The following is a 17,628-nucleotide window of genomic DNA, read 5'->3' on the forward strand; positions in this document are numbered from 1 at the left end:
ATTTCTATTCAGGTGGAGATTTAACATTATTTGTGAGATATGTTCAGTATGGTTTCACTTTAAAACCAAAATAAAGTTTTAACAATCGGCATTTTTCTTGTCAAGAGGTCTGTGGTCAGACTCAACATTTCTCTGAACTTGATTAGGTCCTGAGGTTTTTCAATTCAATATTCACCAAATATAGAGCATGTGTTTGGCCATAAGAAATAATTAAGAAGTCCGGAGCTAATACAACTCTCCTGAGTCTATCCGTCTTTTCTGATGTCTCTTTTCTGATGGTCTTTTCTGGTAATCGGACGCAACCTCTCCAGTCTCAGTCCTCACCATATAGGAGACTGGGGCACAATGCATACAATTGGTCTTTTGAGGATTTAGGTGACATTGCTTTAGGTTTTTACATTAGCAACTCTTTTGTTTGCTAGAACTCAAGTAATGGAAATTTAAATATTATTAAATGCTTTATTTCTTCTTCCTCACTCCCAACTATCCTGAATCCAGAAAAATAGACACATGGTCATTCTGTGAAGACAAAGGAACATTGAACAGTAAATTATACAACAGCCAGAATTGTCCACTGTGTATTCATTCTTGAAACGGACTGCTGGAGGGGAAATTAGCATATTTAGTTTGAATTCTTATAAAATAGACAAGGGTTGTTTTAGCAGTTTCACAGTTTGCATAGTAACCATCATACTTCATGGATGATCTCACTCAAAATAACACAAGGCACTGAACAATGGGAAGGGGAATGTTCTGTAAACAATCCAGATGGGTTCGGTACCTCCACCGACAAGATGTATTTAATGAAGTCTAAAATCCACTTTTCCTGTACAAACACAGTGTCACTGTCATCCCATGGACTGCATTTACTTTCTTGGGGCTGAACTCTCTTTTTTTCCAATGATAGGCCTAAAATAAAATATGCAGAAGTCATTGAATCGTTTCTTTAGCCTCTTCATTGCTGAAAGGGACCTCCAGAGGTCACCTCGTTCATCCCCGTCTCCAGTCAGGACTCTCCCTAATACTGAATATAGCTGTATAGTGATCTACATTAAGAAAGCTTTTAAAGATCCCTGGGGTTGGTCAAAAAATAGCTAATATTGGCCTGATTCATAGAACAACATTATACATATGTCAAAATAGCCACCTTCATCAAGGAAGACATCCATCAGGGTTAAGTGCTAGCAGTAGCTTCAAAAGGAAAAGCTTTATTTTCTCAGAGAAAGGATGGTAGATTAAGGAAATGACCCAGCGTGTTGGCATTTTGTTTGTTTGTTTGTTTGTTTAGGTGTACACTTAATGCTTATCAAAAAGGAAACATTGTCTTGTCAAAGACCACTGCAGGGGAAGGAAGCAAGCAGATGACAACTGCAACAAGTCCTTTCAAATAGCTACCAGGATGGGGTGGGGGTGGGTGGGGGAGGGTACTGTTGTTTCAGACCAGATCTGATTAGCTTCAAGTCCATGAAGGGCAGATGGTGAAATGTAAGCATAATATTGACAACCTGAAACGACTACTACACTGTATGTTAACACACTGGAATTTAAATAAAAACCTTAAAGAAAAAAGAGAGTGAAACTGTGAAAAACAAACAAACAAACAAAAAAGAATAATATTGACAGACCTGCTTTTTAAATGATATCTTTTCCCCCTAATCAGCTGAGTTTGTTAGAGCTTATAATTTTATTCCTCCAACTCCATTAAACTGTGAGTGCGAAGGACAGGAATTTAAGTGTAACTTCAGTCTTCTAAGACAATTAATCACATCGTGGATGGTAAGCCTCCACAACTGTTAGACTTCCAAATAACTGGATTTAAAGCACTACACTAGAATCTAAAAGTCTAGTGAAAAGGAGAGCTGAGATATGAGCTGAGGTTCATATCTGGATTATTTGAGCCCTGAAGCCCTTTGGTTGAACTACAGAGAGATTTTAAAGGTGAAGTTCTAGCTATTCATAAAGTGAGGGAAATGAACTGCCCTGATAATTGTCCCAAGTATCTACTTGGCTTTGTGTATTAATGTCGCATTTTTTACATAATATTTCTGTAAGGTTGCCTAAAAGCCTGGTCAACCACACGTATTTCCAGGGTTAGGAGCTGGGGAGCTGGGTGGAAACCAGCTTAGAGGCTTTTTACCACATACCCTCTTGCCATCCTTCAAATTTTGTGCTTTGAAACTTCTTTCAAAGAAGTCACTTGAAAGCATTTCGTTTTTAAAAACAGAAAGTTACCTCTGTGCTCTCTTATTAGGCCAGATGTCAGTCTGGGTTACAGAAAGTGGAAAGCTCTGACGACTGGCCCTGCCAGCCTCCTCTGTAATTCTTGACTTTGGGAAAGGGAAGTCTGCCATTGAGAACTTTTGGATGTGCAGCTGCCTTTCTCAGAGAACACTAACCAACTAACAAAACCTTCAGGTTGCCTTTTCTTGTCGTGAGAGCAAGAGACAAAAGAATAAGGAGATCTCTCTACAGTGTCTTCTTGGCTTTACAACATTACACAGTAGACACCTAACCTTTGAGTTAATGGGCAGTCTACAGTCACCCAAAAACTTGCAGACTTAAAGTAAGTACAGCAACTCCTTAGTTAACTTGAGTATTTGGCGTAGTTGTTCTTCTCCCTTAAACTGCTCAGATTATTGTCCATTACCTATAGTTGGTGTATACAACCTATAAAATGTGTTATTTTTTAGAGTTATTAATCTAGACAAATTCCCAGAGCAGAATCAAGAAATTAGAAGAAACCAAATTAGCGTTTAAGAAAGATCATGAAAATGAAAGGAGTGTAAGGAAAAACAGAGAGTAGCAGATTCTGTAATTTTTATTACAAAAAAAAGTTCAAACCCTTTACATGCTGACATTAAACGTCATATAGAAGTTCATTGCAAGCAAACCTGTTTAAAAATATACATACTGTATATATTTACATTCCAGTCTGAGTAACTGGTGTCAAGGTGTAGTTCAGGTTCTAGTGTTCACCCACCCTGTGGATTTGTTCCACTACTAACTAGACAGCCAGCGATTGTATCTTCACTCAGGCACATGAAGAGGTAGAAACTGCTTTTAAAAGAAAAGAAAAGAAAAGAAAGCAAGTGGAGTGCAAACGTGAAGATCACCTTTGAAGCAGCTTACAAGAAGGCCCTAACTAGCTTTGGTCATCTCGAGCTGAATACATGTAGTCTATCCTTTAAATAAAAATGAGAAAAACTTTGGGTAGACGTTCTTCTGAGCATATCCGGGTCGGCAGAGATCAGCAACGAGCGCTCTTGTCACTTTGTACCGAAGGACTGCATAGGACTAAGTTAGGCAACATAGCAGCAGGGCTGGGCTGGCACTTGGATACCTTTTCCCTGATAAGACACAAATAATACACAAACGAGTGGCTTAAGCGACTTCAAATTGACATCTGTACACCTAAGCCTGGAACTCAGAAGCCCACTAAGATACTTCCTTTCCTGAGAGAAACCTGTTAATTTCGGCCCACGCCCACCTCCATCCCAAACTGAGCATACTAAGTCTAGACAGGTCGGTGAGGCAGCCTATGACTTCTGCAGGCCAAGGTTTCTCAGCCTCAAGACTAAACCTCATGAGGGCTTTTGGGCCTGAGAAGGGCTCCCTGGCTTCTTGCCAGACTTGGCGGTGCTCGTTCCTGAGAGGGGGAGTTGGAGGGAAGCCACAGGGGTGGCGGAGGACAGAAGCCCTTCCCGTTCTCTTTTCTTCTGTTTCATCCTGCGGTTCTGGAACCAGATTTTGACCTGGGTATCATTCAGCTGCAAGGAGTTGGCTATCTCGATGCGTCGGGCTCGAGTTAAGTACTTATTGAAATGAAACTCCTTCTCCAGTTCTGTCAGTTGCTTGGTGCTGAAATTCGTGCGGATCGCGCTGGAGGGGCTAGCGGCTCCATATTCGGCGAGTTTGCCTGCAATGTAAAGACAAGGCATCAGTGGGGCGAGAGGACGCGGGCACACTGGTTAGAATCAAAGTTACAAAGCAGTTCTCCTGGGTCTCTGTAAACCCAGAGCTCCGCGGAGAGCTCCCTCCTAAAATTTCCTCAATGCCTGGCCCATTTTCGAAGCGTCTACTTGGGACACGCTCAATGGAGTGCGCCTACTTTAATAATGCCTCGGAACGCATTTCCCCCATAAATCTAAATGGCCGTCAAGAGGGGCAGCTGCCACGCGCTCCCAGCGTAATTCTTCGGAGGGGGGCTCCGACCCCAGTAGCTCGGTCCGAGGCCCAAGCACTTACTTTTCCTAGGGGCGTTCCTCTTCACTTTCATCCACTCGAAGGTGCTGAAGGCGGCGGGGAGACCGGAGGCCGGCGAGGCCGACTTGGGGTAGGCACCAGGGGCCGGGGACGCGGTCTGGAAGGTCCCAGGGTGGCCGTCGGCTGGCTCCTTCAGACACGCCGGCAAGGGGCCGGGCTCGCCGAAGGCCGCGTAGTCCACCTGGCCGCTGAGCAGAAAGGAGCCCCCGCCGGAGAAGACCGCTGAGGTCGCGTAGTGGACGTGCGCCCCGCCGTCGTCCGCCGGCCGCCCGAGCGCGCACGGGAAGTCGTAGGCCGACCCCGGCCCCAGGAAGCCGTAGTCTGCACCCCCTGCCGCGGCAGGTGCGGCGCCCGGCTCGTAGGCACCCTCCAGGGTGCCTGGCGCGAAGGAGGGCGCGGCCGGGGGCGGCGCGGAAGGCTGCGCGGGCGCGGCTGGGGGCAAAGGCGCAGGCCGGGCGGCGGCCAGGGATAGGCAGCTGACGAAGGTGCCGTTGCCGCTGCCCAAGGGGAAGGCGGGCTGCAGGGCCACGGGCCGGGCGTCGGCGCGGCAGAACTTGGGCGCGAAGCTGAGCACGTCGCCGCCGCCACCCGCCCCGCTGCCGCACGACACGTACTCCAGGTAGGAGCTCATGGTTCCGGCCCACCCGCCTCCGCGCGCAGGCCGGGGCGAGAGTGCGGGGCCGGGCAGGACCTCCGCGGGCTGCGCCGCTCCACCTCTGCTCCCTACCCGAGCTGCCTTCGCCGAGCCATGGCGAGTGAGCCTGTGGTAAATAGTGGCCTAATATAGCAGCGGGGGTGGCCACGTGGCGCTGGCCGGCCAATGGGCACCTGCCCCGCACCGCCGGGGTCCCGACTGGCGCGCGGCTCCACGCGCTTGCCTCGCCGCCAACTTTGCCAAACCCGCGGGTGGCCGCCGTCCAGCACCCCCCGGGTCGGAGAGAGAGCCGGCGCGATCCAGGGGCGGCCTGGGGAAGGGCGGGGCGAGAGCGCAGGACGCCCGCTACCCGGATAGGTACTGGACGGAGCGGGAACAGAAAGACAGGACGGGCGTCTCCGGTGAGGACAGAGGGGGAGAAGCTTGTTCTTCTGGATCGGTGGGTGGCTGACCCCTCGGTTGCGGATTGTGGGCACTAAGGTGGGGAAAGGGTTAAAAAGGAGAGTGGACTTCAGCCCTTGGGGACTGCTCATAGCCTCCCCCCACCCCCAAGCTCGGGAAGGTCAAGTATTCCTCCCCAACCCCCCCCTACTCTGAGTCTTATGCGCTTTCGGTTTTCCTGGCATTGGTGTTATTCCTCTCCTAAACCTAGAGTACGGATTTAATTTTCCCTCGTTTTCACCCTCCTTCCGATTCCCGGGACTAAATTGTATGCCCTGGGTGCTGTGTACCTGGGGCGGCACGACATCTTCACCGTTAGATTTTCACGTTACTTCGCAGCATCCCTTCAGTTGGCGTTCCTTCCATTTGTGGCGGCGGTGTGATGAGGGTACGCGCTGGGGCGCCAGAGGTTTCTGCCTTGTGGGGAAGTCTACCAGATTTCCCCTCCTAACTAGGATGTCCAAAAAGACTCTGCCCTTGCGGTGGAACGCCGGTGGGAGGCTGGCACCCGCATCCGGGCTGCTCACGTTTTCTCTGAGGGGCTTGGCTCCAGGGCGCGAAGGCTTCCCAGGGACAGGTCAGATCTCAGAGGTTTGGACGGGCTTGTACCTCGAAGCAATTAAAGCTTCTGTTCCATCAGATAAGTGCTGCGTCGTCTCTTGCGAGTGAAATCTGAGGGCTCACAATGTTAATGGGCTCAAGTCTTTCCCTTGATAATATGGTTTTGTTTACTGAGCGTAGAGACGGGAAATAAAAGTGCAACTGGCACAGGAAATGAAGAGGAGAAGGGTTACAAAGACAAGCCTCCCATTGACAAACTTTCCAACTTCCTAGAACATTTCTTATAATGTTTTCCTCTTTGGGGCTGTAGAAAAATAACAAATTAAATATATAAATGTTATTTACACACGGCAGTCTTGAAAGAGAGTGGCTTCCTAAAACTGTGTGAATAGGGTCTGCTCTTGGCTTATTCAAGTGCCCTTGAGAATTTGATCTATTATAGCCTCTTAGTTATGGTGACAGAAATTTTATTATTGTTTTACTGATCCACTTGTCATGAAAGAGCGATTGAGTCCTTGCCTAAAATTCTGCTCTCAGGAAGCCTGGAAAGTAGGAGCCACCACAGTCCAGGCAGCCAGTCCCTACTGGGATGTGAACTTGTGAATAAACAAAGTCACACCAAACGTGTTGCTGGTGAAGCTGAAGTCGAGCCAAGGTAGGGAGGGGTAGGTAGAGAGTACACACCTAGGAATGAGCACAAAAGCTAAGAGGTCTGGGGTTCCTACACCGCTGGAGTTCTTGGATTAGGTTGGGAAGCAGAATCCTGTGCTGAAAATCGCCCTTCAACCTTGATGTTGCTACTTCAGTTCTCTCCTAAAGCCAATCAGATGACAAAGGTCCTAAACAATCTTAAAAGGGAAAAATAGAGGCTCTTTTTTTTTTTTTTTTTTTTTTTTTTTTTTTAGCTCCCTGATCAGGAAGTGATAGAGCCCTTCAGAGCTAGCTCAGCCTTCATATGAAGAAGTATTTCTTTGCTGTCCCTCACTCTGGGCTCTTAATACAAAAATACCAGCAACTCAAATGCTGCTGAGGTCACATAACACTTCATTCACGCTTGCCTAGACTTTAATAGCCAGTTTTTATCAGCATAATGACCCAGTGTGCACACTCCTATCTCAAAACTATAAGTCTTTCTCTCAAAAAGTACTTGTTTAATCACAGCTCCTAGGCCCAGAGGTTATACTTGCTAAAACCAAGTCAAGAAGGCAGATGGCCTTGGGGCACCTGGGTGGCTCAGTGGGTTAAGCCTCTGCCTTCGGCTCAGGTCATGATCCCAGGGTCCTGGGATCAAGCGCTGCATGGGCTCTCTGCTCAGCGGGGAGCCTGCTTCCTCCTCTCTCTGCCTGCCTCTCCACCTACTTGTGATCTCTCTCTCTGTCAAATAAATAAATAAAATCTTTAAAAAAAAAAAAAAAGGAGGATGGCCTTGCAAAACTTTCTGGAGAAGACATCCAGCTGGCTGCAACTCAGGATGTAGGACAGAAAATCTGGCCTGATTGTCTGGCCAGTCTGACCAAAACCTGTCATATTAAGCACCTTTGCTCTAAGGTTTCGGGAAAAACAGGCAACCTAGGCACCTTGGCAAACCTCATTGCAACAGGGACCAGGTTTCTGCTGTTATGCACTGGGGGCAAAAGTTGGGTCCTCACTGTCACAATTAAGTATTGACTTTGATGCCCCCATAAGCTGTCCACACTATTTCCCTGAAGCAAAATTTTAGAGATTGAACTTTTGCTGGTGGAAGAACATGTCCTAAAAGAGAATGAGATTTTTTTTAATCGCATTGTTTTGTTTCCAAAACTATAAGTGAGTGTGGGTGAGTGGGATGTTCAATATTTGTCTAGACCCGATTGCTGTTCTCTGGTAATTGCTTACAGAGAGCTACATTCTGTCCATCCTCTCTACTCCCTTTAATCTCTCCGGCTTTGGTATATTCTACACCTTGGGGCCCAGAGTTGCCATCTCCACTCCTGGACTGGTTCTTGACTAGTTCAGATTGGAGTCAAGACTCTGATTATCTTAGACTCAGATTCAACATTTGCTGAGAACCTACTGTGTAAGAAAGTTTTGTTAGGGAAGATCTGGGCTGGGGGAAAAAAAAAAAGATATTCTCAAGCCAAAGGAACAAGAGATTCATTACTGGCACAAGTCTCCAGAAGAATCCGAATCTATAATTTTCTAAGGAGAGATAGGAAGATATCATTGGAGAAAATGTTTGTAGAAAGATGTGAACCTAGGATACTTTGAGTACTTTAAGGTTTGTCTCCTAGGTGTTCACAGGGTATGAGAGAAATGTCTTACTAATTTTATTGCTTGTTCAAGTCATGAATTCCCAAGGGTCACTTGCCCTGCTAGGTCCTGGTGCTGTGAGTTCTCAGCGGGAGGTGACAGCAGAGGAGCCTGATTGCCAGGTTGTGTTTGATGTAGGAATGCTTTGAAATCTCTCCCATACTGCTAACGGAGGCAGCCACCCCCCACCCCCACCCCCATGACAGCCTTTGTCTCCCATCTGAACAACAAGGTTTTTTTTCTTGCAGACAGAAGACAGAAGTGTTGGAGGGTGGCACTCTGGTCTTCTGTGTGTTTACAGTTGTTCCTAAGAAGTCTCTTACAACCCCTCTCCACAAGTTTCATCCTCTTACCCCTTGGAGATGCCTTGAGCATATGCAAACTCTTGGCTTCACAGCCCCAAAGGATAGAAAGGCCCTGGATTGTTGGGGTGAAAAACAGAGGAGGAGGTGGGCTTTTCTCTTAAGCAAGATTTGTAGTTTTCTGCAGCAGACTTCAGTCCTCCCATGATGGAAGTGGGGGTGGAAGGGATCCTAAGGACAGGAATTCTAAACCTATCAGAAGATTGTTAACATGACCCTCCTTGAGGAAAACAGTTTAGAGTGCTGTGCCTTTCCCTGGGAGCTTTGTGAATGAAAGGCTCATGGGTCAAGCCCTTGCCTGGCACACAGTAAACGTCCAAGAAATGTTTGTTGGACAGAAATAAAAATGGACAGGATGATGTGTTTTTACCATGACTAATATTGGCTAAAGGATATCCTTAGATTATTGGCTCCCAAAATCATCACAGAAGCTTCTTTAAAAGTGCAGGTTCCTGAGCCCACCCAAGAGATTTTAATCCAATATATCTGACTCCAGTAGGAATTTTAATAAGCCTCTCGGGTGATTCTAGAGCAAGGTTCTTTGGAATCATACTTCGAGAATTTCTGCTTCAGGAGCTGGGTTGGGTGGGTATTGTTGGGATAGAGGGGTGATTCTGTGGGAGAGACCCTTGACCAGCACCATGAGAGCTCATGGCTAGCTGGAACATGAGAATACCTGAACAATGTTCAGAAGCCTGTGGTAGGGACAGAGAATGTTGAGGCCAAACCTGAGTCTAGTTGGGGTGAAGTTTCCTAAAATAACTTTAAGCAGTAGTCAGTAGGAGTTTGCCAAGTTTTGCTGACAAAGTAGTGTTTTGCAGAGACCTGGCTTCTGCTCCTTGCCACTTTCCTAACTTGGCTTTGGGGATGCTAGTAAGGTAGGAAGTGAAAGGGTTTTGTCTATCCCAGTGTCCTCAGGGAAACTTTCAAACGGTTTTGAGGTAATGGAAAGAAGGAAGGTGTAGGAATGGGGGTTCTCAAGAGGGAGGAGCCAACTCTTCCTTCCTTCCACCTCTCCCAAATTGTCTGGAATGAGCCATTTGAGCTCCGGGGATCCAGAGGGGATGAATTGTCTGTTGGCCTAAGCTGTAACTCTCCTTTTGGTTAAAGATGGACCTTTCATGTCATAAAATGTCAGTGCAAGAAGGCTCCTTAGAAATAAGTGACATTGAACCTCTCATTCTAGAAAGGAAATCACTTTATTCAAAGGTCGAAAGACAAAATCGTCCTGCAAAAAATGACAGCCAGGTCTCCTGACCACAGTCGACTTCCTGTCCACAGTTTACAAGGAGGGACGAGTAAAGCAGCCCCTCCTTCACACCGTGGCAGCCTCAGTGCTGAGCCACAGAGCAGTGTTCAAGGAGACACCCTTGTTTCTGGGAGACCGTACAGCCCATGTAGCTGACTGGGAGGCTTGCCACCCCCCACCATTTGTAATTTGTTTCCGAAATTTGTGCTCCAGACTTCTGAGGCCTCACATGAGATACTCCTGCAAGAGAAGGCAGAGAGGATCTGGCTCCCCACCCCCTCCACCAAGCAAGGGTAAAGGATCCCCTCATCTCCTGCTAAGCTTGCTACCTAGGGCAGCAAACAGGAAGTGTCCTTGGGTTAATGTAACTGGACAGTTCAGATTGAGGACGTGTGTGAACACACACAGGTGCACCCAGGTCAGTTACAGTTGTACTGATCTTTTTTTTTTCTCCTTTATTTTTCAAATAGGTAATAAATTTAAATTTACCTGGTTCAAGATTCAAAGGGTACATGGTGGTATGCAGTGAGAATCCTTCTCCCACCCCGTCCTCAGCCACCTAGTTCCCCTTCACATAAACACCAGTAATTGGTTTCTTGTATGTCTTTCCAGAGGTACTTTATACATCATCTATCTATAAATTCCCCTCTTTTTTTGCATAAATGATAGCATATTAGATGATTCTTTTGCCCCATGCTTTTCCCCTGTCGTATTTTTTTTTTTTTTAAGATTTTACTTATTTAGGGGCACCTGGGTGGCTCAGTCAGTTATGCATCTGCCTTGGGATCCAGCCCTACACTCGGTGGGGAGCCTGCTTCTCCCTCTCCCCCTGTCTCCTTCTGCCTCTGCCTGCCACTCCCCCTACTTGTATGCTCTGTCTCTGTCAAGTAAATAAATTTTTTAAAAAAGATTTTATTTATTTGCCAGAGAGAGAGAGAGAGCTAGCACAAGCAGGGGAAAGCAACAGGCAGAAGGAGAAGCAGGCTCCCCATTGCACAAGGGCCCTGATGTGGGACTTGATCCCAGGACCCTGGGATCATGACCTGAGCTGAAGGCAGATGCTCAACTGACTGAGCCACCAAGGTGTCCTCCCCTATTGTATCCTGAAGATCATTTTATATACATGCATACAGAACTTTCTGGTTCATTTTTACAATTTCATGCTGTTCTGCTCTACATACCTACCATAATTTATTTAACTAATCCCCTATTAATGCGGATAGAAAAGTTCTTGCTTATTTTCAGCCTCTTGCTATTATAAACACATGTTCAAATTTTTGACCTATTAGATAAATTCCCAGACATGAAATAACTTAGTCAGAAGTATGTGCACTGGCAATTTTGATACAAAATGCCAAATTGCTCTCCTTAGAAGTGAATCAGTTTACCCTTCTACTAGCAACATAAGAGAATTCCTGTTACCCCATACCCTTGCCACATCAGTGGGATAGTAAATTTTTTTATTTTTTGCCAGTCCAATAAGTAAAACATAGTGCCTCTTACTGACCCTTACAGCATCTCCAAAAATGCCATTCTTCCTTATCTTCTTTGATCCTTTCATAATTCTATTTTACAAATGGTAATACTGACACAGAAAAGATAAACTACTTGTTGTCATCACACCCAATGTAAATGGCCAAGGTCAGATGTTCCAACACCCTTTCCTACACTGCACTGTGTCACAAGGAAGCCTAAAGAGGTTCAAAGAGAGTGGGTGGCTTCAAGCATTCTGTGAAAGACACATGATATAAAAAAGCTTTCTGACATCTGCTAAGAGGCCTCCTCTTTAGTGGTCTGATACCAGGACCACATTTTTGCACGTGTCCCTGGAGAGTACCCTCCGGAAGCAGAGGAGCTCTAATTAGCAATATGATCTGACCTAGTCCTAAGCATTAGCTTGGATTCAATATCTGGGAAGCAGGAGGGTGTTGTTTGTAATTTTCCTGAGACATATTTCTCACTAGCCACCCAGGATCTAAGTATTGATTAGCGTGGTGTGGGTAAGAGGATGTTTTCCCTAGGTTTTAGCTTTGCATACGACACTCCCTTGGACCTGGTGAAGGTAATACCCAAAGTAGACGTGCCCGTGAGCGCGCGCGCGCGCGCACACACACACACACACAATAAACTTCTGAGGTAGATATCTATTGACCATTATATTGGTGATGAAACTGAAAGCCAGAAAGATTAAGTGAATTGTTTAGGGTCATACAGTGTATCAGTTAGCAAAACAGAAAACACAATGTAGACCTAAACCTGAATTCTTTAGTTTCCTCTGCAAAGTCTTCTCTTCTGTATTCATTTTGGTGAATGACCTGAGTACTCATTCAGGCCCTCTAAACAGAAACCTAGGGATTAACATCTGTAACTTCTCTTTCACTCACCCAGTTATCACCAAGTCCTGTGAATTTGTCCTCCTCAATGTCTTTCCTCTTCATTGTCATTTCCTTAGTTCCTCTCTATGCTGGATTATTGCAACCTCCTTTTTTTCCTTCTTGTCTCCTATCTCTGCTTTCTCCAGTCAGACAGTTTCCCAAAGAGCAGTCTTTCCAAATATACAACCTCACATCCCAGCTTAAAACCTTCAGTGGCTTCCCACTGCCTATGGATGAGGTCCAGACTCCCTTCCATGAACTCCATACAGCCTCTTTTTCCAGCCAGATGTTCTACTCCAAGGTACTGTTCTTGTTCCAGGGCCAGACTTTGCTCTTTCTTCCCTTCTTGTTTTGCATGTGCTGGTCTCTCTGCCTGGTATGTCCCCCCTTCCTTCCTAAGAAATTCTAAGAACCCAAATTCATTTCCTCTGAGAAGCCTTTTTTTTTTTTTTTTTTTTGACACTACAGTGGTGTTGGTGGCTTCTTCTCTTTATTCCAGGAACATCTTGGCCACACCTGTGTTATAGCATCTGTCACACTGTTTCAGCGTTCTTTTCCTCCCCTAGTAAATGAAAAGGTGCACACTATTAGTGACACCTTTTTATATCTCAGAGCCCGACACAATACCCACAGGAACTGTTCAGTAGGTCTTGCTGAAAGGCAAGGAGAGAGGGAGACACTCTGAGCCAAGGACAACAAGACCAGTATTTCAGTTGCTTAATGAGTTCAGAACACTGTGCAAGGCTTAATGCTTCAGGTTATATTTATCTAAAGCAAAACGATAGTAGAACATCTCTCCAAAGCAAGTTAATTTCCACCCAAGAGGATGCTGAAAGAGAAGAGTGGAGGAGGGAGGTGGGATTTTCTGTCTTTCAGGGGCTCTTTCCTATAGGCTGAGGCACCACTTAAGGAACTCCAGAAACTTCTCAGCTGATGTCACTCAGAAAAAGAGTAAAAGGGGTGGGGGTAGCCTGGAACTTTCTTAGATGTTACAAAGAGAAGTACAAGTACCACTCGAGAAGGGCTATACGAATGCTTCACCACCCACTTACCCAAGCCCTCCCGCGCTAAACAGCTCTAATGCTGACGACCCCCGCCCCCCGCTGCGCGCCGTTTTCAGTCTATCCCTTAGTATTATTATATATGGTATTTCTAAAATGAACCCCAAAAGAGCTGATGTAAAATAGTTCAGTCCTTCCTTCACACCAGAAAAGAGAGGAGAGGCATATCATTGTGGTTGGTATTTTAAGTCTATTTTTATTGTTCTTTTTATATGGCATTCAAGTTTAGTTCCAAGTTCAACCCGGGTGTTATCTTGCTTCCTCCCACACAAATTACTCCTGCAGGTAAATAAGAGAACGAAACTAGCTCCGTCTCTTCCCTGAAGTCTAGTCCCTTGGGAATCTTTTTTAAATTCTTAGTGTCTGCAAAAACCTTCTGTCCATTGGGATTTTTCTTGTTCTGCCTTGGGAGAGATGGAGTTGCCCGTTTCTAAGCGTAGAGTGGCGTGGAGGGTGACTGAGGAGGGAGGAAGCAGGAGATGTCGGTGGCGGGGGTGCGGGACGGGGTGGGGTGGATACCGAGTCACGGTGCGTCTGGGACGGGCGCTGCCGGCCTCTTGGAAGGGCCGCGGGCCGCAAGTGGTCCGAGGGCGGGCCGGCAGGCGACAGGAGGGACCCGGAGCGAGGGGGTGACCGGCCTCGCACCGCAGAGCGTGGGGCGGCGGGTCGCACCCTCCGTGAGCGCTCACCCCGCGTGCCTGCGTCTCCTCTGCTTGCGGTTTCTGGTCGGCTCCCAGATGGCCCGGACTTGCTCTGAAGTAGGAGGAACCGCTGTCGAGCGAAAAGTGCACACGGGGTGATTGATGAATTCTTAATAGGACTAACCTCTCCCGCCACCCGCTCCCCAACCCGCGACACGCACAGAGAAATCCTCCTCCCCAGCCCCCTCCCCAGGCCGCCTCGCTGGCGAGAGGGGACGCGGCCGCCAGCCTGTTGGGTGATTAACTCACCGTTTGTCTCTCCGAAAGCGTGCCAGGTGGATTTCGGCAGCCCGACCGCGGCCCCGCGGCTCCCGCGCTCTGCTGACTGCGCCCTGCCGCGGGCCCGGGGAGCGCGGAGCGAGCGCGCGCGTCACATGGTGGCGCGGCCCCGAGACGGCCTTTGTGCCGCGCGACCGCCCGGCCGCCCGGGGGAGGCGGCGGCTATTGTTCCCCGCAGGGGAGGGAGGTGCTCAGACTCGGGGTCCAAGCCAGCCTCCTCCCCAGAGTGTCCCCACGTCTGAGGACGGGTGGGGGCTTCCTTTGTGTGTTCTGTGCCTGCGACAGGAATGGCGCGGCGTCGCTGCCCCAAGGGGCAGCAGAGAGGCTGAGGGAGGTTGGTGCCAGCTCTGCCACTACCTCGAGCTCCGCTCAGCAGACCCAGTTTCCCGCTTTCCCCTTGCGGAGGAGGCAGGGAGGCATGTGGTATTTGTAGGGCAGCGCTTGGAACAATAGAGCCATCAAAGGGCCTTTTTCCCCTCTCCTCAGAAGTCAGCAACGCTCTTCTTCCCTCCTTCACAAAGGCCCTGGCCCAAAAGGTCCTCTTGGCCTGGTTTTAGGCCTGCTTTCCCAATAAAAACATTTCATCTGTTCCACCAGGGTTCTCCATGAATCCTGATTTAAATTAAAGTCTCCTCCTTGGGCTCTTACTAATGTTAAAATCCTATTTTCATTATTTTCCCAGATATTACTCTTCCATAAAAATGATCCAGACTAGCTATCAGAACCAGTCCAGATATTTTGCCACCAATAGGGACCTTTTGGGGCCCCTGGGTGGCTCAGGCAGTTGGGTATCTGCCTTCAGCTCAGGTCATGGGATTGAGCCCCACATTAAGCTCTCTGCTTAGTGGGAAGTCTGCTTCTCTCTCTCATTCCCCCTCTGTGCTTCCTCTCTCAAATTAATAAATAAAATCTTAAAAAAAAAAAAAACCCATTAGGGACCTTTCACCTGCTTCTGCTACTGCAAATGATTGGACATCCATTTACATTTCCTCTTCCTTCATGTGGGGAAACCTTTTGTTCACTGTGCTTCAGGCTAGACCTGGCTTGAAAGTGGGTCCTTGAATTACCTTTGTACTATTCCAACTTGCCAAGTGGTTATGGGATCTGAGGGAAGTGTTCAGGCATGGGCTTTAGGCCAGGTATATATAATCCATTTGGAACCAACTTTGAGCCCCAAAGATAAGGGCATTTGTAGCTGGACCAGAGACAAGGGAACAATGAAAACTAAGATTTCACCCTCTGTGATGATCTTCACCTCCAGCACCACCAATGCGGTGAGTACAGAGGATTCAACTACCCTGCCTTTTTTTCTCTCCATCCAGGCTCTCTGCAAGAGAAATCTAAGTGAGCTAGTCCTCATAGCTGGGGAGGGTATGGCTGGCGACTCAGTCTTAGCTCTCTGTGCCCAGAGTGTCTAGGGCTAAGTCTGTTCACCCAGGCCATAGCTCTGTCCTCTCTGGGAAGTTGCAGTGCCCCAAAGTGGTAAGGCTATAGGCCTGTGGGGACTGAGGCCTTCTGCCCCTCTTTGTATTTTTATTTAATACTCTCAAAGTTCTGTTCATCCTACTTTTTTTTCTTACAGTTTCTGAAAGAAGGACCAAATTCATGTCAAGAACACCCAGATGAAGAGGACCTTCCTGGATCTGTAACTGAGATTAACCCATTCTTTACTTTAAGAGAAAGTTGCAATGAATTCTGAGGACAAAGCCAAACAGGCTCGTGACTGTTCCTTGAGTACTAACAGGATAAACAAGCTTCTGGCTCCTCCAGGTCAAGCAAGAAACACTTTTCATTAGGATGTTGGGTTTCTTCTTTGTTATTCAAACATACACCCACACATATCCTCTTCACCCTCCCTAATGAAAAACCTCAGCAGATGGAGAGCCTAAGCTCCCAAGACTTATGGCTGAGGAGATGCACTTCACTCAGGGGTGGGTTGGCTGGTGCAGAATGGGGGAGGGAGAAATGAATAGCTAGGGTAGGTAATGACTATCTTTTAATACTCCTTACAGATAGAAATTCGAAAAATCCTGTTCAGCAAGGTTAGCAGCCTCTGGGGCCTAGGAAACCAATTTGGCTGATGTGTCTGTGATAGGGACTAGGCCTGGGGCTGCACCAGGGGGAAAGTACTCACTCTATATTTTCTCTCTCTCTCTCTCTCATTTGAAAGCCTGTACAAAGAAATGGTACAAATGGATGGTTAACTTAATGATTCATCAGAGGCGGATTTTTCTCTGTCAGGTCCCTGGATGAGGCTGAGGTCTGAAAGCCAGGAGGCAGAACATTTACTTAATCGCCCTTTCTTACCACCTTTCCAGGGGCCAGGACTACTCTTCAGACGTTTCCTCTGCAACTGCCCCACACCCCTGGCTAGCTCAGTTGGGTCTCTTTACTCCACTCCAGGCTGGATCCTGAGTTTCTCCTGGAAGCCAGGGCAAGCTCTCTCTCTGCCTAAATCTCTTTCCCCACCCACACATCCCAGTCAGCAGTGGGCCCTCTGGGCAGCCTCCTCTCCACCCTGCTTTAATTCACGTTTGATTGCCTGGACAGAACAACCAGGGGCTCCCAAACGGCTGCTACCCGCATCCGTGGGCCTGGGTTGTTGACTCTGAGCCCTTTCTTCAAGCCTCAGGGGGATTCCCCACAACCTCCCTGACCCCTCCCCTCCCCCCACTTCACCCTTCAGGGGTCTCTGTAGGAAAAAAATAAAATAAAATAAAATAAAATAAAATAAAATAAAATAAAAAAGAGCTGATCAAGGCCTGAGCCAAAGAGCCACTTCCTCTCCTGGAGCAGCAAACGAGGTACACCTCCCAGAGACCAAGGCTCGAAGCCGGCCCAGCCCTTCCTCAGCGCCAGGCGAAGGCCCAGCGGTGCCATTGTGAGGCCTTACCCGATGCCGAGCCCCTGGGGAAGCCTCCCACACAAAGGCGCAGGGCTCCCGGATGCCCTGGCTGCTGCGAGCGCCCGCAACCCCGCGCCCGACAGTGAGGGGCCAGCAGCCTCGAGGCCTTGGTGCGTTCACCATTGCCCCCGGTGAGCCTGTCTCGGGCCCAAGTCACGGGCTAGGCTGGAGGTTTCCTTCTCCTGCCAACTTGCCCCTTCCCGCTGCAAGTTACACACTCCCGCACTTCCCCGGGGATGGAGAGGCCTGGGCTTAGGGCGCCATTGCCCAGTGCAGGCTCCCCTCCCCCACTCTCTCCTTTCTCTGCTTCTCCGAGGCCCGGGAGGGAGGAGGCGGGCGCCTCCGCCGATAGAGCAGCTATTGTGACCTTCCCTCGCGGAGCGGGAACCCAACCGAGAGTGTACCGCCGGCGAAGGAGGAGGCGACTGTGTGTGCAGACCTCGGGGTGCGGAGGGGGTGGGACTGGGAAATAAATAAAGGTTTGCAA

At 48.1% G+C, this 17,628-nt stretch overlaps 1 protein-coding gene across 1 annotated transcript; it reads right to left on the minus strand.

Moving 5' to 3' along the window:
* Positions 1–2,801: 2,801 nt before the first annotated feature.
* HOXD1 (homeobox D1) lies at positions 2,802–5,014 on the minus strand. The gene is made up of 2 exons (XM_080799595.1): positions 4,246–5,014; positions 2,802–3,916 (listed from the first exon to the last, which is right to left on the minus strand). The coding sequence occupies exons 1-2, from the start codon at positions 4,892–4,894 to the stop codon at positions 3,582–3,584; spliced, it is 984 nt and encodes a 327-aa protein (XP_080655721.1). The 5' UTR covers positions 4,895–5,014; the 3' UTR covers positions 2,802–3,581.
* Positions 5,015–17,628: the final 12,614 nt, after the last annotated feature.

Source organism: Martes martes (genome assembly GCF_963455335.1).
Source record: "Martes martes genome assembly, chromosome: 3".
In the NCBI taxonomy this organism is placed as follows: Eukaryota; Metazoa; Chordata; class Mammalia; order Carnivora; family Mustelidae; genus Martes; species Martes martes.

What these genes read in the sequence shown, in the direction of transcription:
- HOXD1 (XM_080799595.1), bottom strand. Translation starts at nt 4,894, where the DNA reads ATGAGCTCCTACCTGGAGTACGTGTCGTGCGGCAGCGGGGCGGGTGGC. An exon ending in GAGGAACGCCCCTAGGAAAA is followed by an intron (nt 3,917 to 4,245) that starts GTAAGTGCTTGG and finishes TTTACATTGCAG; the next exon opens with GCAAACTCGCCGAATATGGA.